At 41.0% G+C, this 19,495-nt stretch overlaps 2 protein-coding genes across 4 annotated transcripts in view; one reads left to right on the top strand and one right to left on the bottom strand.

Moving 5' to 3' along the window:
• vwf (von Willebrand factor) overlaps nt 1–13,405 on the bottom strand; it is a 23,965-nt gene extending 10,560 nt beyond the window's left edge. Inside the window, exons 1-28 of one of the 2 annotated variants that reach the window (XM_040025622.1) lie at nt 10,819–11,007; nt 10,613–10,664; nt 10,314–10,457; nt 9,976–10,078; nt 9,657–9,865; nt 9,285–9,406; nt 7,999–8,218; nt 7,786–7,908; nt 7,593–7,704; nt 7,462–7,508; nt 7,229–7,365; nt 6,918–7,056; nt 6,597–6,697; nt 6,304–6,499; nt 6,015–6,230; nt 5,025–5,271; nt 4,828–4,922; nt 4,473–4,624; nt 4,282–4,385; nt 4,063–4,201; nt 3,809–3,943; nt 2,456–2,602; nt 2,229–2,369; nt 1,592–1,690; nt 1,343–1,499; nt 903–1,070; nt 661–796; nt 187–496 (exon numbers count right to left, since the gene is read on the bottom strand). In XM_040025622.1, coding sequence (XP_039881556.1) covers nt 187–496; nt 661–796; nt 903–1,070; nt 1,343–1,499; nt 1,592–1,690; nt 2,229–2,369; nt 2,456–2,602; nt 3,809–3,943; nt 4,063–4,201; nt 4,282–4,385; nt 4,473–4,624; nt 4,828–4,922; nt 5,025–5,271; nt 6,015–6,230; nt 6,304–6,499; nt 6,597–6,697; nt 6,918–7,056; nt 7,229–7,365; nt 7,462–7,508; nt 7,593–7,704; nt 7,786–7,908; nt 7,999–8,218; nt 9,285–9,406; nt 9,657–9,865; nt 9,976–10,078; nt 10,314–10,457; nt 10,613–10,664; nt 10,819–10,824 — 3,957 coding nt within the window. In that variant the 5' untranslated portion in view covers nt 10,825–11,007. Of the gene's footprint in view, nt 1–186; nt 497–660; nt 797–902; nt 1,071–1,342; nt 1,500–1,591; nt 1,691–2,228; nt 2,370–2,455; nt 2,603–3,808; nt 3,944–4,062; nt 4,202–4,281; nt 4,386–4,472; nt 4,625–4,827; nt 4,923–5,024; nt 5,272–6,014; nt 6,231–6,303; nt 6,500–6,596; nt 6,698–6,917; nt 7,057–7,228; nt 7,366–7,461; nt 7,509–7,592; nt 7,705–7,785; nt 7,909–7,998; nt 8,219–9,284; nt 9,407–9,656; nt 9,866–9,975; nt 10,117–10,313; nt 10,458–10,612; nt 10,665–10,818; nt 11,008–13,399 lie in introns of those variants that run through there. The other variant, XM_040025623.1, reaches the window with a different exon arrangement.
• Nucleotides 13,109–19,495, top strand: cd9a (CD9 molecule a). 2 transcript variants are annotated; one of them, XM_040025642.1, is made up of 8 exons: nt 13,109–13,291; nt 15,753–15,855; nt 15,946–16,043; nt 16,490–16,564; nt 16,777–16,878; nt 18,042–18,131; nt 18,434–18,517; nt 18,611–19,495. In XM_040025642.1, exons 1-8 carry the CDS (start codon nt 13,223–13,225, stop codon nt 18,674–18,676), a joined length of 687 nt encoding a protein of 228 aa, XP_039881576.1. In that variant the 5' UTR covers nt 13,109–13,222; the 3' UTR covers nt 18,677–19,495. The 2 variants fall into 2 exon arrangements, with proteins under 2 accessions (XP_039881576.1, XP_039881577.1); XM_040025643.1 differs by lacking the exon at nt 13,109–13,291 and adding an exon at nt 14,301–14,783.

The raw sequence follows: 19,495 nt of genomic DNA, 5'->3' as shown, positions 1-19,495 counted from the left end.
AAACATGAATTACTGATAGTTAGAACACCAACACAAACATGTGTATCACATGTTTCTGTATCAACGCAACCAAAACTCATTAACACACCAAAATTAAACTCCTTACAGACAGATTTGGCAGATATTCCATATTTTGTGCAAAAATACCCACTTGCTGAGTCACACACGCGTGCAGTGTTTAACTACCTGCAGATCATATGTTTTGACTCCAGAGTGGTAGAGTAGCACTGTTGCTCGAGTGTGAGCTGAGCCCATGCGGAATCGTTCAACCACCCCAAGTATGAACTGTTTTGCAGCCTCAAATTCATCTTCAGACAGAGCTTCTGATCCATCCAGTAAGAATGCTAGGTCCATGGCACGGTCACACGTGCCCTCAGGCATCAACGTGGTGAAGGGAATTGTTGTGAAGGTGCCATAGGTGGGCGTCGGTGTGGGAGTTGTGAACATGGTGGAGGAGGCACACGCTTCACAGCTTAATGTGTTGTTGTCACAATGACTATAGTAAAGAAACAACAAGGCATCATGAAATATAATTGCAAAGCATTCATCACCAAACATTTGGTTACCAGGGTAACCTCGGTTCTATGTAAGCCAAGCCTGGTGAGAAGCAGAAAACCGAAATATTCAAACTCATAAGGAAATGTTGTGATGGAGTATTACCATATCCTGCACTGGTCGGGGTCATTGTGATTCAGGATGACCTTGTTCCCATGGGAGATTCTTTGACCCTCATGCATACACACCTGACAATGAGAGGGTTCAACACATCGCATGGCCACCTCATCCAGGAGTTGTCCTAAGAACATCAACGTCAGTGTAAAAATCCCCACAATATATTTTTGTCCTGTTACATTCGTGTGATATATAAATCCTGAAAGCATTCATTTAGTGTTTGTTGATACCTGGAGGGCAGTAGGCATGGCAGCCTTCCACACATGTGAGCGAACACTGGAGGGGATCTGGATGTTGGCAGGTGACTGGACAGGCAGGACCACAGGTATTGTATCTCCACTGACATAACTCCTCCCCTACACTTGGGATTCTAGGATTCAGCTCCTCACAGCTCAGCGCTAAGGAATCAGAACATTGTAGCATGCACTTTTCAGTCATTTCACTTAGCTACAAAAAAATAACTTTATTATTATAAAGATAACTTTATAATAATTGTGATATTAGACTACTGATAAAAATGTGCAATCTGCATTCTGATATTCTGAGTAAAATCATGACTTTTAGCACAAAAAACTAGATGCGACTAGATGGGACTTCAATTATTTTTGTTAGTTTGGTCAAGCAGTTATGACTTGTGTTTTTTATATCATAATGAATTCTTCATACTCACGGCAAAGATCATTTGATCTCCAGTTGACGAATACACCACTCTCTGAGCAAGCCTGTGCATAGGCGGCAATAACATCACAGAAACACTGGCAGTCACCCACTGATGGGCACGAGCATGCTGCCTCCACACACATCTCTACATAAGGCTCTGCATCCACCTACAGACACACAGGCAGAGGTAGAGGGTAAAGAGTATAAACCCGTCAAAGCATCTCACTTGATCAGTTAAAGTTTGCCTGTAATTGCTCACCTGACTGTTGCATTCTTTAAAGAGGGAACCAGTGAGGATACGGCACGACTGCTCCACTGTTACCAGTTTGACAATGTTGTCGGTGCAAGGAGCAGGTATCTACACACATAAAATAAAAACAGCAAATTGGTGCGACATAGTTTATCTCTTTGTGAATTTATTGTAGAATGTCTCTATCTATTCTGTGCCAGTGCACTACTGAAATATATGCAAAGAACTGCAATCGTCACCATACTTGACTTCATTGTAATAACATAAAAAATGTATGCGAATGATTCATTTTAGTTTTACACTACTGTGAGTTGGTTGCCTGCAGAGATTTTCAAGTAGATCAGTCACTGTGATCTCAATATATTTCTAATGTTTCTCGGTGGGATATAATGAATAACGCTGACACTGAAAGAAATCTAATTTTCAGCCCTGTAAGCCCACAAACAGTCCTGGTGAAGTACAATGCTCAGAGATAGATCTAAATATTAGAGATCATCCGATGTAGGATTTTTAAGCTACTGATAGTGACATATTTTTTCTTTTAGACACACAAAACATCAGCAGATTTTCCTAACATTAGTTATGAGTAGAGAGAAAATGTAATTTTTTCCATTCAGCAAGCCAGCTCTTTAAGTCTAGACTTTACCTTTGTGAGATCAGCACAGCTGGGAATGACCTTCCAGGAGTTCCCAAAGTGTGAAGAATCCACCTCTAGCTGGTGGTTACTGCTCATCAAGTCGTTGTTTACATTCCCATCAAAGTTACCGCACAAGCCGCACACCCGTCCCTACATGCAATAATATTTAATATTTTATATTATGACTAAAATGAAAAAGATTCAAGCGGTCACAATTAGTCATAATACATCAGTACCCTGTATTCAGGTGAGATGTGAACCAGGAGGCGGGTTCCCATATCCCAGCTGAGGGAAATGTGTTTCCCCAGCTGCAGAGTGTAAAAGTGACCAGATCGGACAATCTCCACCTGTGAGCCCTGCGGCACCGGCCTCTTCATCTTCACCTGAAAGACAGAAAGGTCATCATTACAGGTGCATTTGGGATACTGAGAGGTCAAGTCTCAAAAGCTTACAACTTGACTAAGTTCGTTTGCAGAGTGTCTGAGTAAAGCAGGACACAAGTTATAAATGTACTTGTGTCCTGCTTTACATTCAACTAAAAAAACTTTTAGTTGAATCTAACTGCTGAAATATACAAGACAGTTTGTGGTTTTGCATCAAACTGCACGTTTCTACTGTACTTCAGCACTCAAGGGTCTTTAGACAGCATGTCTCATTCACACAAGCACCTTGTTTTTTTGTGTTTAAGTGCTTTGTATACTGTATACATATATACTGGAGCAGCCAGAGCTCAAATCACCAGTCTTCCGATTTGTAGATGACCTGCTGTACCTCTTGAGCCACAGCCTGTCATGATTAGGCTGTGTGCAGGCAGGATGAGGACCCAAACGCAAACTCAGGGGAAAACAGGACTGAACTCAAAATACAGCTTTATTGCTGACAGAAGATAAAGGCGATACAAAATAATATGAAACTAAACTGGGAAGTCATAAAGGAACTGACTCACGAGGAGACACACGGAGGGGCACACAGTCATGACAGAGAACGCGACACTGAACTGAGGGGGACGCAACATGACACATACTGACGATAGACTGTCAAAGTAAAACAGGAAGTACACAGAGGTTCAGACGGGAAGAGACAGAGAGCACGGACATAACGGGCTGGGGAAAACATGGAATAAAACACAAGGAGGGGAAACGAGGGTTCACAGATACACAGAGGGGCACACAGGGGGTAATCTTAACAGAACAACCTAGGAACCAAGGCATAAATAAAGAACAAAATACGAAACACACGAAAACTAAGAATACTGGGCCAACATGGCCCAGGACCATGACACAGCCTCCACTAATAATTGTACTGTTGAAATGCCTAAATTATAGATATAATGTTTAAAAGCCAAACATCTAGAATGAATTTTGTGAATGAATGAATATCAGTCTTTAGATAAATATTCAAGTAAGTTAACGTTAACAACATATTTGGTTAATAGCCTCTCTCGAGAGTAAAGACATTATTTCAAGTTTTACACTTTTTTACATGTTACAAGATTATAAATCCATTTGGACTTTGCACTAATACAACAAATCACTTAATAAGTTGCATGTGTTGATGTGAATCAGTATAAATGAATGTTTGTGTGTTACCTCTCCATGCTGCATTATTATTAACCCTCCCTGGTAGAAGATTGTGACAGCTTTTGCACAGCGGTGTCCCACAATTCCACAGGCCTCGTTTTCCACCAGCACCCTGAAGGAACCGTCTTCCCCACTACACATATCCTATTGATATGTGCAAGTAGAGAAAGATAGGACAGGACCTGATTAACAAAGAGTGCATGTACTTCATAGTCTGCAGTTCACTTTGGCGCCCTTTTTGGAAGTCCTTCTCAGTCTCTTACCTGGACTAGGACATACTGGCAGAGGCCAGGGAAAGAGTACTTTAAGCCATCAAAAGTGATGTAATGCCCTTCCCCCACAGTGCGGCACACACCATCACACACTTTCTCCGTGCATTGCCACTTTCTGTTCTTGCACACACTGCAAAACAGGACACCTGCTAAGCAAACACAGTAGAGGTATTTCCTTTAATGGACAAATATATTAACAAGCATTTTTACCAGGTGTTGCAATCCACAGAGATGGTCTGTCCTGTTGCATATGGCCTGTTGTTATGGTAACAGGGACACTGCTCCGGTGTAATGCATTCTCTGCGGTGACGTACCTGAAATCAGCTTGATTAATCAATCAAATCATTTTATATGTTCACTTTGTTACTTACAGCATGCACACAACATAACAAACCACCTACAGTGCCAGGTGGACAGAGGCAGCCTGGGATGCAGGCAAGACTGACACAAGGCAGATCCAGATTTTGGCAGGTTCTTGCACACTCCAGACCCTTTTCTCCTGCATTACACTCTGCGCGAATGAGCGGAGGAGGGCACTGTGTTGACCGACGCTCTGGATACATAAAAAAACTAATTAATTTAAAAAAAAACAAACAATCAAGCAAGCTTCATGACAAAAATCAAACATTTGCCCGAGACACACTGATCAAGTTGTTCAGGGTTCAACTGTCAAATGAGAACTATTAATGAGAACTGCTTGTTTTTTACAAGCCATTATCATGAAAAAGGTTCAGGAACTGAAACACTCAGTTATACCTCTGGATGGTGCTGGGTCATCATCATAGAAGAGGTCAGAGAGCAATGAAGACGTTTCAGTGGAGCTACACCGCATGGAGCCCTTCTCACAGTAGCTGCACTCATAAGCAAAGACAAGATGGCAAAAATGATAAAACAGTAAACCACAGCAGCTGTTTAGAGTTTAAAGTTCTGCATAAGCATGCATAGTCACTGACCAAATACTGTTGTGATCTGCATAGACATCATCAGGCTGGTAGAGTTGTCCATCATGCAGGCAGGTGCACTGGTCAGCCGTCACACATTCACCTGAGGAACTCAGGTACTTCCCAGTGGGACAGAAACAGCCCTCCTCACACACCCTCTCCCCCTCACAGCCAGCCTCAGCGCCAGACAGAGAACCACAAGTCCGGTCACACACACTCCCACATGCCTCATACACCTGTCCTCCTGTGCACTCCAGCGCTGTGAACACCATATCAGGGAGGATTAGTCATTTATTCTCACTAACCCATTAGAGATATTGCACTATTGAACTGTGCAGCACTAATGCACAAACCGGGTCTGAATGGAAACATTATCAGAAAATAAATAGCACTCTCACGTAATCCACAAAAATCTGAAATTTAGTGGTTTTGAAATTACAAGCCGTGAAAAACAAAGTCATATTTAGTTCTTAAATAATCATAATAACCACAAAAATATATTAGGAGAAAGAAATGGCACCATTATAAACTCCCCCATGTTAGCAAAACATTTTGCCAACATGGGGGAGGATATATTCTGCTTGCTGTAGCAGACAGTGGCACAGGAAACATTGCACAGGAAGAGGAAGAATAGTTTCCAGTAAAATTCTGCAAATTCAGTCAAGAAACCAAAACTTAAAAAAAAAAAACATGATGTCTACAATAAGACAGTAATGCAAAGCAGTCTTCAAATTCTCAAGAGTCTCAAGATTTTAGGGTGACCCTAACATTAACATAAATGAAAACCATAGATCCTGCAGAGGACATGCTTGTAAAATTATCTAAAAATATTACAGAAAATGAAATGATCTATAAAAAAATGCATACAAAATGATTCTAAATAAACCACAGAAAGAACCAGAAAGAGAGTGTGTGTGTGTGTGTGTGTGTGTGTGTGTGTGTGTGTGTGCATGTGTGAGTGAGTGAGTGATCAACTGTAAATAGGTCCAATGTAAAAGTTACCACAGAGCGAAGGAGACCTCCAGTTGAGCAGCACTCCTCTTGCTGAGCAGGCAGCTGCATAGGCGGACAAAGCCGAGCAGAGGCACTCCTCACCGTCCCCACACGCACACACATCATAACGACAGAACTGCTGGAATGGACCGGGATTCACCAGAAAGTGGCACGGACTGAACACGTCTGACATCATCACTGCACACGCCTCTTCTGCAAAGCGCACTGGTATCGACGTATCGTAAGATTAGTGTTAAGTCATTACTGGAGTGATGTCTGTCTGTGTGGGTGTATATACCTCTTTTCGGGTTAACGGCACATGGATCAGTTTCAAATTTCTGAGTGGATTCACAGTCTCCATTGATCCTCCAAGCCTGGCCAAAAGAGTGAGGACTAGCCTCAACCAGCCCAGAACCAGTCAAAAAATCATCACCTTGGTTACCATTGTAGTTACCACACAGTCCACAGGTCCGGCCCGCCCATTGTGGACCCAGCTGTGGAGGCAGACAGAATTCAAGATAGTTTTTTCCCCATCTTTTCATACAGGGGTTATTGAAAGGAAACATCTTTAAGATATACAACTTCTTCAACCTTTAAAAGCACACGGCCCCGCCCATCCCAGTCCAGACGAAAGTCCTCACCAAACTTTACACGTACTGAAGACTGAACAGATCTCTGGATATGTAAACGGCCTGTAAAATGACACACATAGTTAACTGGCTGGTTAAAATCAGTTAATATTAATGAACCACTCACGCAAGTACTTAGCAGAGCTGTGCTGTTAGAGCTAATGTATTGCCATTCTGAAATCTGTCAGAGTGCTTCTCTCATATATGGATAACCATCTTACAGGTATATTTACTTAACTTATATGCATAAAAGGTCATTTAAATGCACTTTAAAGTAGCATACCGTTATGCATTGGGGTCTGGATGTTCATGCTGTTGACAGAAACAATTCCTCCATGCTTCAGCTTGACTGTCATGTCCTCCAGAGAGGGCAGACTGAGAGTCACTGAGCGTGTGCACACAGCATCCTGATCATCAGCGCACTGAAAGATAAAAAGCAACCTAAATGCTGTAAATGATGAAAAGCCGGCAACACGGGAGTGACAGAACGCTAACAGGGTCATTCTTTGTGTAATTGTGTAGTTAGTGTAAGAACAAATTCCAAATTCCAAATTTATATTATATTTTGCATTGAAAACCAAAGCTCACTTTTACCTGTACATTTTCAATTATGATAGAAAACTCATTTTGTGAGCAGTCCTTTGCCAGCAGATACTGGCAGTGGCCAGCAAAAGTGAAGAACTTGTTGTCAAAGCTCTTGAAGTGAGACTGGCCAACAACCAAGCATTCACCTACACACCAACAACAAGGATATGACATCAGAAATGAGGACTTTATTTCCCAAACGAAAGTATTAGTGAGTGTGTATTATTGTTCATCTCTCTCACCAGGACAGCCTTCATTGGTGCATTCCCATGAACCGTGACGACACACACTGCACAAAAGAGACATTTGTTTGAAGGAAGCATATTTTCTATGTAACTATTTCTGTGTATTTGCGCCTGCACTGCTTTCTCACCAGGTGTTGCAGTCCTGAGAGACCGTGGCTCCTGGTGGGAAATGTTTTCCCATGTGCGCACAGGAACACTGGGATACCTCAACACAGCGATTACCATCCAAAACCTTGCCAGCTGAAACACACATGCATGCCATGTTACTACTAGAAACAGTAAGACGGAGACAGGAGAGAGATATCGTGAGCGAGGGGTTACCAGGACACGTGCAGCCATCAACACACTCTTCCTTGCAGACCTCCTGGATGTTGAGGCTATGGCAGGTTGTAGAGCAAGACTTGGTGCATTCACTGTACTGCATGCCAATTGGACATTTGGGGACTTTACACAAAAGAAAAGCATATATAAATAATGCATGTCATGTTATAACCTGCTGTTAATTTTATAGAACTAATAAACTAATAAACTCACAGCACTGGCTTTCCTGCGACCAGCCGCGAAGAAGTATCCCATGAGCGTGGCATGTGCGAGCATACTCCAGCAGGATTGGACAGTAACAATCTTCGGGCCCTGTCTGATCACAGTGACAGGCCTCCTCCTGACACAGCAGCAGGAATGGTTCGGGAGAGACCAAGTGGGCGCAGTGGAGAAACACACTAGAGGTCTGCAACACGCTGCAGCTGGACAAAATCTACACATAAGCACAAACAGGCAGAAAATAAGTTGTTTGCCTCTTTTTAGGTCTAACAACCTGTGCAGCTGAATAAATGGGGAATAGAAACCATGTCTGAAACTTCATCAGAAAAAATGTTAAATGCCAAAAAAAGAGGAAGAGTGGATTAACATCTGGTGGGTGAAAATTGTGAAAATGGCAATATCATAATGATAGAAACTGAGATTTTGAATAAAAGTGAAAGAATACATATTCATCAGTTTTGCAGTGAACTGAAGGAGATGCTGATAGGATCCTATGGTTTCACACTAACATGAAATTTGTACAGTTTTCTCACATGTGGGTGTTTCAGATGTGCAAAATGTTCTTTCGAAATCCAACTGTTTTTATTTCGTATCTGCTCACCCACAAAGACTGCACAGGCTACAGAGTTGCAATCACACCTGTCAGATCTGTCCGCTTACCAGCTGTTCGTTTTTTTTTTAAAGAGACTGGGCTGTCGTCCCCATTTGAGCATATTGAACCTTAATACTGTGTATGAAAGCCAAAATGCCTTTATAAAAAAGAACAGATGTATTAAAAATGCCAAGTCTTTCTAAAATCCTAAGTCAGAGATCTGATACAATATGAGACATTTAAGCACAATTTATACCTTTGTCGAATAAAAGTTAAAAGTAGAGATAGAATAGTAAATGAGACTAATAATATGTATTTGGACATCAACCAAAGACAATGGGGGTTATAGTTGGCACTTTAACTCCAAAACCCACCTGATTTTAAAATATACATTATATGTTTGTAAAGAAAAATGTTTATTTACAAATCTTTATGAGTTTCTGTGTGTGCAAAAAAATATAACCTATTGCATATTAACAGTAAAATAAACAAAGACAAAGACAAATGAGAGCATAATACACACAAAGAAATATCAGGTGCTTTGTTAGGAAGTGAACCACTGTAAAATACCTTTTTTATTGTGAGGAGAAATGTACAAAGCTTTTATTTAATGACTTGTGTCTACACATCAGATATCATGACACGCCTACTATCTAAACATGTGCATGTGTTTTAACTACCCTCTCACCGTGGAAGTTTCTTTTGTTGTGTTACAGGATTTTGATGGATTTGACACACGCTGACAGGACTGATCAGCTCCCTTCACTGCCCACGAATTTGCAAAGTCATAAGTGTCCTCTGTTAGGAATCCTGAAAAATACACAGGCACGCACAGACAGAGAGACAAACAAGTTGACAGATTTGTTCTTAATCTCATCCTACCACAACTGTGTCTTTTGCTTTCTTTTACTTTGTTATCTTTTCCTGTACTCGGTTGTTCCTCTTCCTGTTGCTGAGTGCTGGTGACTCAAATCGTTTCCTCTATTCCAGTAATAATAAACTCTCCCTAGTTTCACTCTTCTCGCAGTTGCATCTTGTGGGCTGTATAGCACGCACATACCTTCCTGAGCAGTATATTCATCGGCGGTCATAGAGTTGAAGTTGCCACAGAGGCCGCAGGTGTGGTTTGCATGGCGTTTGGTCAGGGTCAAGGCGATGTTGGCAGCATTATCAACGGTGAGAGTGAAGCCAAACTCCTCACTCCAGAGCTTGTAAAAGCCGAGCTCTGAGCCCACAAACACAGAGTGAGATGCATAGGGCAGTGACAGCCTAGAAAGAAAAGACGGCATAAATCAAGCTTCTGCAGAAGCAAACTAGTGAGGAGCTTTCAATATTTATACACACAAACTTAATGCTGAATGACAGCGCTAGTGTGCTACCTTTTTTCTCCTTGTGAGAGCCGTCCGTCTACAGAAAGGTGCAACTCAAAGACATCCCCCAAAAACAGTGTGACTCCAGTTCTTTTGCCATTTTGAAAGTCGCCTGCAGATCCAAAGCACATTTTGAACACACTGTTACTACTTTGTACCACCACCATGGCAGACTTCGCCAAATAAGACAGAAAATTAAAAGTGAAGATGACTTGTAAACAGTTTCCAAAAGCCAACATATTGCATCAACGAGGCATTACACACTAAACTACACAAGATAAGCCTGGCACACTATTAAAATTCAAATCTTTTTTTGAATCTCTTTATTGAATTTGAGCGTGACTCACCCAGCAGTGTGAAGGAGTGGTGGTTGCAGTCCCCAGCCAGAAGGTAGCTGCAGTCTCCAGGAAAGTCATACAAAACACCATCGAATGTGTGAACGTGGTGCCGTCCAAACAGACTGCATCTCCCTGTCATGCTCGCTAGACAAGCTGAACACACACAAACAGAGTACACAGATATATGTGTGCTGAAGAAGAATTATAAGAGATTTCATACGAAGCACGTGACATAGTCTGTAAGAATATGTCACTTTTTGGGTGTAAAGATAGAAACGAAAATGGATATTCTCCAATATAATACTCACAGGTCAGCTGCAGGAAAACCCAAATTCCTCGCAAATATCTCTTTATGTAGTCCTGGAACACATAAACATATATGCTTTCATTTTCATCACAGCTTAAACTAATATCTTTATCGCCTGATGTACAAAGATCATGTTCTTTTGTGTGCGATGTTAGGCCTGCTTCAAAACCCCTTTATTTTACTTCTATAAACTCCAAGTACTCATACCTCCATGGTTCCAGACTCCAGAAACAGCAGACACTATCCCAAATCACGACGTTAAGACCTCGCAGAGTCCGGACATTATAAAGTAATGTGATGGTCAAGCATTGGCTAAACTAAGAAGAATTTCAGCCCCACTGGAAGCTCAGTTTTATAGCAAAGACTGAACCCAACCCAACTTTCATAGGCTTTCTCTTAAGTCCACTCCCCCTTGCCAGGTTCAGACAAGAGGGAAAGAATGCCTTTCTGTCCACAACTTGGAGCCTGCAGACTGACACCATCAAACACACTCAACGGGACAATGCCAGGATATGCCCACTGATCGCCTGGCTGAGTGATTAGTCTACACATACGTATCTGTATCGGTGCCAAGCCAAACAATCCTTTTGGTAAAAAAAACACTTACTAAAGCGATCTCACGCAATTACACTGCTTCGATAGTGTCACATGCACAAACACACTTGTCTTAACGGCGCCAAAATTACACACAGATATACACACACGCACACATAATGGGAACATGTGATGATCAGCACTCTCAGGTGGAAACTTATGTTGTCTCTGGACAAAGCTGAGGAAAAAGAAGAAGAATATGTTTGGTGTTTTCAGATTCACAACCCTGTATCACAATGTCACAAAAATAAGTATTTATATAAGTATGAAGCAAGCATAAAGTAATTATAAATAAGTAAATAAGAATTCTGCAGACTGAGGCTGTTTCTTTTGCTTTCACTCTCTTTATGTAACTCTAGGCTACTAAATACGTAATGATCAGGGTCTGTGGAGACTACCTGATCTACCTATCTGGTGTAAACAGACAAAGCACCCAAAATGTTCGCACAGTAAGTATGATCTATCTAGTGTTGAGCTAGAAATCACCTGTGGAGCTGTGTGCTTCAAACACACCGCAAACCCACGCAGACGTTCATAATCTGCCTGATAGAAGGCGTCTCTGCTTGAAACAAGGGTATTACTGGCATCACTGAAATTATGTGTGTACCCAAAAATGTCCTGTAGTGCGACAGTGAGATGCCAAGAGATGTTTTTCAAAACAGACAAATGAACATGCTGAATTTGGAGAAAAACAAAATTCTAACATTATTACTTGCAAATGTGCCTACATGTCTTCTGTATAGCAGCTCTGATAGCTCTGAATAACTTAACTGAAAGGGCATGCAGAGCTTTAGGTAATCATTTATATGCATGGTGAGGCAGTTTTGGTCAAGTTGGTTATCCTGCAGAACCCCCCCCCCCCCCCCCAACCACACAAACAAATATAGCAAATATAATCAAATTAAAATTAATATATGCAAATTTATGTGTATTTTTTCTAATTCAATAATTTTCTGGAAATAATGTCATAGCTCAGGCTTTAAAGGGTTAAAGTGGGGGTTTTCTACTTATTAATAAACCGCCAGTGAAATAATTCAGTCCTACTACGGATATGAAAGCTGACACTTTATTATTAAAAGCTAAATGTAGACAAATGGCATCATACTTTTCAGGCTTTTTTCGAGCATAGCGATGTTGACGCTTTCACAGCTATGTTGTTAAATTAAATTAATAAAGTTATAAAAACATTAGGTAAAACAAAAATGTATACATCATCTATAAATGGTAGCTAATTCATTGCCCACTTAAAAATGGCCGTAAAACGTATATCTAAGCGTGATATACCCTGAAGCAGGACTGTTCAGACACCAGACTAATGTACAGCCTTCATGCCTCACAGATGCTAATGCATTCAATTGCAAAGCTGCTTGTTTCATATCGCGTTTAGAAGTGAGAGCGTGTAACCTATAGTCTGTCTGTGAGCTATATATTGCTGGCGAGCACACAGCCTGCTCGTGCACCGTGTTCATTCATGTACAGTATATTTAATCCGTGAACGCGCTTTCCTTATTCCTGGAGAATTACGTCATCGCAATGCCCAGAGTCCTGCAGGAACTTGCATTCAAATGCCCACAGCAGGGTGCTGTTAAGTGTACTGTTCCCACTATTGTATATAGGAAAGGCACACATCGAGACTATACTGAAAAGCAAGTGCAGGCTGCAATCTGAATAAATCGAAAATCGTGTGGAGATGTCAACATTCCTACATCACCGGAAATCCCACAAAATCCCCGAAAATAACTAATAGAACGACATCCACTTGTTTTTGGTCAAATAATTAAATAAAGAAGAAATTGTAAACAAAAGTTTTCAGGAATAAAGACAGAAAGAAGAAGAGCCATAGGAGGCTGTGCAGCCATGAGGGGGCGGACCACTACAGGCGCGCTCCGCACGACGCGCGTCAACGCCGGCGCCTCGGCAAATAACCTCATTCTGCATACAGACTGTTATATAGTGGCTCTTCTCCTCTTGAATTTGAGATAGCGGTACAAGTGTGAGTCACAGTTCAAGGACCACCATGGCTGCACTGTCGGGGGGTGAGACGTGCATCAAATACCTGATGTTTGCCTTTAACCTGGTGTTCTGGGTGAGTCCGAAGCAAGAAAATATTTTATTCTCGTGTGCATCCTGCCTGTTTTTCTACGTGTGCGTGTGCGTGAAGGTGTGCGAACGTGTGTGAGGTTTGCGTAGGAACATGCGCATTCGTGTGAGCGCAGGTTACTATAGTGAATAAAATTACACGGTATAGACGTCCCAGATGCAGAATAGTGCCGAGTGCTCACGGTGTGTGTCTGTTACTTATCCCCGGGTTGTCTGAGCAGCCGCATGAATGAATTATGGCTCTGGCTGCCACTAAATACAAAGTGTCCCAATGTTTGTGGAGACCGTGCGGGCTGGAGAATAATCCCCAGTGGCCAAGTGACCCAGTTCCACCGCGCAGACTAGCCACACTCTGGAGTTTGCGCGCATGGCATTTTAATACTTGCAATGAGGGGGAGGGGGCTTATTGTGGCCGAGATATAGCCCCACAATTAAGTAATTAACACTTCCGCCCCTAAAAGAGTTGTTAATGGAAGTCTGTCTACTTGGCGGTGTGCGCGCGCACATGCTTGTGCGTGAATGCTAGATATCCCATGTAGGTTATGTGTGTCCCGCTGTCCTGCGCACCCGCAGGGTGTGTCTTGCTGTGCGTGTTTGAGTGGGATGTGTGCGTGTGGTTTCAAATGGTTGTGTTGCCTTTTATGCACGTTTGTAATCTGCGACGCTATACATAGAGCTAAGTGTAGCATTAATTACAGGGCAGACAGATTTCCCACAGCATGTGAACGCTACGTGTGAGAGAGAAATAAAAAAATAAGTTTTGAGTGTTAATAAGATTGATGAAAATAGGTCATTAGAATCACTTTTTAAAAGTCACAAATGTTTCGAAATGGAGAAGCTTTAGGAATACAATACATTATAAATTACAGTATAACTCTTAATCAGCAGAATTTGTCAACACACGGGGACGCTTCCTTATAACTAGCATCCTCATTTAAACAAAGACACTTCCCTTCTGAGATAGAAACTAACCAGGGTCAAAGCTCAGTGCAGCTTTTGTGTCAGTGCACACAGAGCAGAGTTCGCAAATTTTGCTTGGACTGGATCAAAACCCACTTCTGGGTGCAGCAGAAGCTGTAGGTGTAATGGGAAGCAAAAGTCGACCCATTCACTGTAGGTACGAGTTCAGATACCAGAGGATTAAATGTGTCGTCAAGCAGGTATTTTAGGAAACGTTTACATGCCTGGACACAACCCCTCTATCTACCAGATCATAACACCCTCTAACTATACATGGAACAACAGGTTGAAAGAGAAGAGTTACTTTGGCCACTCCCTACCTCCATAATCAGGTGACTCTGAAAGGCACGGTATTGAGAATACTCTCTCTTACCACTACCTTTGCGTTTGCTTCTTCCTGGAAAAAAAGGCACTACTTTGTCACAGTGGTGAACTGTTTAATGTGACTCAACATGGCTCTCGGTGGGGGAATCAAATGTGTGAAATATCTCATGTTCATCTTCAACCTTTTCTTCTGGGTAGGTGTATTTTGCTTTTTAATTAATTAATTATTATTTAATTTTTTTTTGGATCTGGTGGTTTGTGTGATAAAGAAAAGGGGAAATGTTTCAACTTGTGTTACAGTTCTGTAACAAATTTCTACTAGCTAACATATTTTAAAGGATACAGGAAAACTGCAGCAATATGGCATAAAGTATTCAAAACAAGAAGCATTTGTCAAAACGTGAGAAGAAAAGGCAAAGTGACACTCCCACGCTTTCAAAAAAAACTGCGTGCCACCTTTCTTCTCAAAGTTAAACATTTACCAACCTATCTTTGCCGAGGCTTGTAAGTGGCCTTGTACACACGTTTTTTAAAGTCCTAAACTCTGAGTTTTAGAATACTTTCTCCGCATATTTCAAATAACTTGCTACTATGTGTTCATGTTAAGTGAAAATGTTAAAAGGAATGTGTGCAAGCTGTGGCCATGCAGGCTCCCTTCTCTGTTATCTGTCTCAGAGCTTAAGAATCAAAAGTGTAATGTTCAGTTTCAGTTTACTTTGGGCTATTTGTTTTATTTTGTTTATTTAGAAACATGAAGCTGTGTAGGTATTGAATTGTAATATTTGTAGGTGTTTTTTGATTGATTTGTAGACAAATAGAAGTAATTACTGTGAAAGGGGAGTTTCCGCAACGAGGCACTGTTTATTAAATTATATTTGAAGATTTCTGTTTGAGTACTGCGAAACTGTAAGGATGAAACCAGGAGAAACAGCTGGTCAGTGCAGTGTTTAAAACTCAGAGGCATAATTGTTAACCGATGCTTGCTGATTAGGTTGGCAAGCGGGGGATGATGCATGCATGGACATGAAGAGAACTGAGTATGAAGAGTTTTCTTCTTGACTCAACTGAGCAAATGAGCTCACATGAGCAAACAGTATGCAAATTGCATGGTCCAAATTGCAATATATCTTGTATGTGACAACATATATTTTTGTGTGTTGCAGCTCGCCGGCACTGCTGTATTAGCTATAGGACTGTGGCTAAGATTAGACCAGAAGACCAAAAGCTTATTTGAAGAACCAGATTCTTCATATGTGTTTTACACAGGTAAGATGCAGGGATGTTTATTATATCATAGCTATTTATATAAAAGCTATTTATTCTTCTCTGTATATCACATGTGTTGTGTGTGTGTAGGTGTATATATTCTGATAGCAGCTGGAGCACTGATCATGGTGGTGGGCTTTCTGGGATGTTGTGGTGCCATCCGGGAGTCCCCCTGTATGCTGGGAACGGTTTGTACCACTTAATAATCTTCATAACTATCATATTCTATTAACTAATTTTGATCTAACTAACGTAAAAATTTTAACTGTCTTAGTGATTTCACTTAGCTGCACTTGGACTTTTTATCTCGCTGTCACAAGTGTGCTTTACGGACGAACCTTGGGCTCACTCAAAAGATATGAGATGTCTGCCTTCATCTTTGTTTACTGAACTGTGTGAAGGCCACGGAAGAGTCTCTTAGATTTCTCTGCACTAGCTTCCACCATCCCGCTCCGTCTGGCCATAATCTTCTCTTCTCGTATTAAACCTCTCAAGAGGAGGAGTAAATGAAAACTGGGTTTGGCTACCCTCAACTGACCTTATGTGTTCATACATGGGCGCAGAAGACATGCGCGCAAGCATGCCTGGAAGCAAACAGTCAGCTGAGTTTAATTTAGTCTTTTTCTTTCTGCAGTTCTTCTTCTTCCTGCTAATCATATTTGCCATTGAGGTAGCTGCTGGAATCTGGGGATTTTCTAACCAAAGCCAGGTAACATTTTAACAAATTATAATGCTAACTATCAGGTTGAAAACACTTTACACAGACCTAGTACACTACAGGAATCCATGTGAGAAAACACTGCCAGATCAGAAAAGACAAACCAAATCCAAAAAAGCGAGTCGAGTGAAGGGGTTTGGAGATTTATGTGTCTCTGTGACATATATTATATCATCGTTTCTCCGTTTACTGCTGTTTTGCAGGTGGTGAATGATATCACAGGATTTTACACACAGACGTACAACAACTACAAGTCAAATGGAGACGAGCACCTCAAAGAGACGCTGCGGGTGATTCAAGCTGAGGTGAGTCTCTTTCTAATTCAGGCCGACTCTGATCTTATCCAAAAGAAATTTGTCACCTACGGTAGAGTCAGATAAATGTTGTTTATTATTTCTAGGTGAAACTGGTTTTCTAGGACAGATTTTTTTTGTATTACCGTTCTTCATGAGAATTACTAAGATCAAAACCACAGCTGCTATGTGTGAAGCTAAAACTGTGAGATGATTACACACAACAAACTATACAGGTAGTACAAGGAAAACTTGTATCTAGTGATAACAACACATCTACCACCTTTTCTAAGTCTCACATCTTAACATGCTGTATCTCAGGCTTAATGTCTGCATTAACATGTGTCGCAAACGCTATTAAGAGAGGTGCAGGCTTTATTTGGATGATCTGTATAAAAAGGATGGACATGGTCTCCAAAATGAAGCCTTAAACCTCCATTCTATCTAATGACCAATGATGAGTGATTCCTCAGATAGTCCATAAGTGTATATGAGAAGGGTTAATTGTTAATGTTAATTAACAATTTAAATATATATGTATATAAATATATATATATATAACCTTTTACAATAACATAAATGATAGCCCAGGGTGTACTTCAGTGTGGAATACTTTTTAATTGACATTTCACTGTAGTACATGTGTACAGTATCAAAAACCAAAATGAGTCTACAAACCATTAGGTGATGCCACGGTGACTGTGTTTAATTTCCTAGGACCACATTTTGGGTTGTGTAGACCACAATACTAAATTTTGCTCTACATAGGGCCTGATATCCACTTACAATGACATTATACTGCCACTGTTCTATCAAAATTTAAAATGAATATCCTCTTATGTGGACCTCATTTTTCTCAGAAACAAAAATCAGGTGAAAAAAACGGTGATTCTTTGTTTTTACATTCATCAGGTCCCAATCAGCCCAAATAGCAAAGTTAAATTAAAAATGTCAAAGGAGCTTGCAAAGAAAGCCGTCTGGAGACGCCTTTCTTTGCAAGCTCCTTCGACTACGATGACCTGGATGACTGAGAACCTTCACAGACTTAAATTAAAAATGCATGCCATGGAAAAGCACATTTGGGGTGGGGTGAGGGTGGGATGGGGGGTCTCTGTTTTCATCTGCATTCATGGTCATCATGTTCATTTACAACATATATTCATATATGTTTACAGCTGAACTGTTGTGGTCCAAATGGGAGGTTAGAGGAAACAAACACAGAAACTTGTCCAAAGGGGGAGCTGCTGGAGGAGCTCATTACTAAGGTATGACTATCCTGTGTGTGTGTGGATAGAGATGGAGAATGGAGAAATCAAGAGGCATGCTGGCATGCTTCATCTCTCTGAGATCTGTGGCAATTACTGTAAATCAAATGCATAATCATGGTCCAATGTGTGTCATAAGTCTGTCAATCTTCCCTTTGCAGAGCAATCCCCCAGTCTCTTTGCAGTGTTACTATAGCAACGGTGGTTTACAGGAGCCCACATGCCCTCAGGCTGTCTTTTATGTGTACCATCCCACAAGTCATGTTCAGAAAGCTCAAAGAAATCATTACTATCTTTTGCAGAGCTGCCCTGATGCCATTGAAGAGGTGTTTAACTCCAAATTGCACATCATAGGAGGAGTAGGCATTGCCATCGGGGTCATTATGGTGAGCGCGTGATTGGTTTAACTCTTAATGCTATTGTGCTGAATGAGGACAGTCCAGAAATGAGCTCAAAACTTGTAACACTCTTTCTTACAGGTGTTTGGGATGATCTTTAGCATGCTCCTGTGCTGCGCCATCAGGAGGTCCAGGGAGGTGGTGTGACACCCTCTCGAAGTCCTCATTAATGTTGCATGATGTCATTCCTAGAGTCCCACGACTCTCCACTGCCAGTAGAAACACTGCTCGTTAAAGGGGGGGATAAACTAAGCTTAGGCTGGGTGCACATATTTCTGATTGCATTATACGTCAGCCTTATCTGTGCTGCTGACGCTTAGGCCCACTTTCCTGGACTAGATAGCTGTTATGTGGTTATAAGGCCCAATTTTAAAATGGGTGTCATCTGTTATTAAGTGGCAGTGTAGTAAAAAGAAATGTGTACTTTTGTGGTGATTTGACTGAAATTAGTGTGTGAACAGCTAATTATCTAAACAAAACATGATACTATTGTATACTGATAACATTTCTATTGCTGTCACTTGGGGTCATCTACTAGCAAGAACATGGTCCAGATATAAAAAAAACAAACACAAAAAAGCAAACACTTCTGCACAACACAGCCGCAGCAGTTTTACAGTTCCTTTTTTCATGCAACTTCTTAAGTAAAATTAAGGTGACGAGTAGCCAGCTGAATACCGAGCTGTTAACTTTAACCAGCTTGGTGCTAGAGTAGCATCTTGATTCCTTTATTTTCATGACATTTGATTTGTTCCTGGTCCTTATCCTGATTTGTGTTTGTAAATGTTTTCCTTTTTGTATTTGTAAGATTTCTAATGTTAGCTGTTTATATTTTTACGTGCAGTTTGACGATGCATTTTGCAGTGTTCTCTTCAGTTTACAGAGATTGATTTATATCATATGCACTGTTTCACAGAGACAAAATTTAACAATAAGCGCCAAATAAACTAAAATGTACTGAGTCGA

The sequence above is a fragment of the Simochromis diagramma genome, unplaced genomic scaffold (genome assembly GCF_900408965.1).
Source record: "Simochromis diagramma unplaced genomic scaffold, fSimDia1.1 OVJJ01000293.1, whole genome shotgun sequence".
NCBI classification, from domain to species: Eukaryota; Metazoa; Chordata; class Actinopteri; order Cichliformes; family Cichlidae; genus Simochromis; species Simochromis diagramma.
The sequence above is the reverse complement of the archived record's forward strand: the minus strand, read 5'-3'. Positions and strand labels throughout refer to the sequence as shown.

What these genes read in the sequence shown, in the direction of transcription:
- cd9a (XM_040025642.1), top strand. Translation starts at nt 13,223, where the DNA reads ATGGCTGCACTGTCGGGGGGTGAGACGTGCATCAAATACCTGATGTTT. An exon ending in CCTTTAACCTGGTGTTCTGG is followed by an intron (nt 13,292 to 15,752) that starts GTGAGTCCGAAG and finishes TGTGTGTTGCAG; the next exon opens with CTCGCCGGCACTGCTGTATT. An exon ending in TTGCCATCGGGGTCATTATG is followed by an intron (nt 18,518 to 18,610) that starts GTGAGCGCGTGA and finishes TCTTTCTTACAG; the next exon opens with GTGTTTGGGATGATCTTTAG.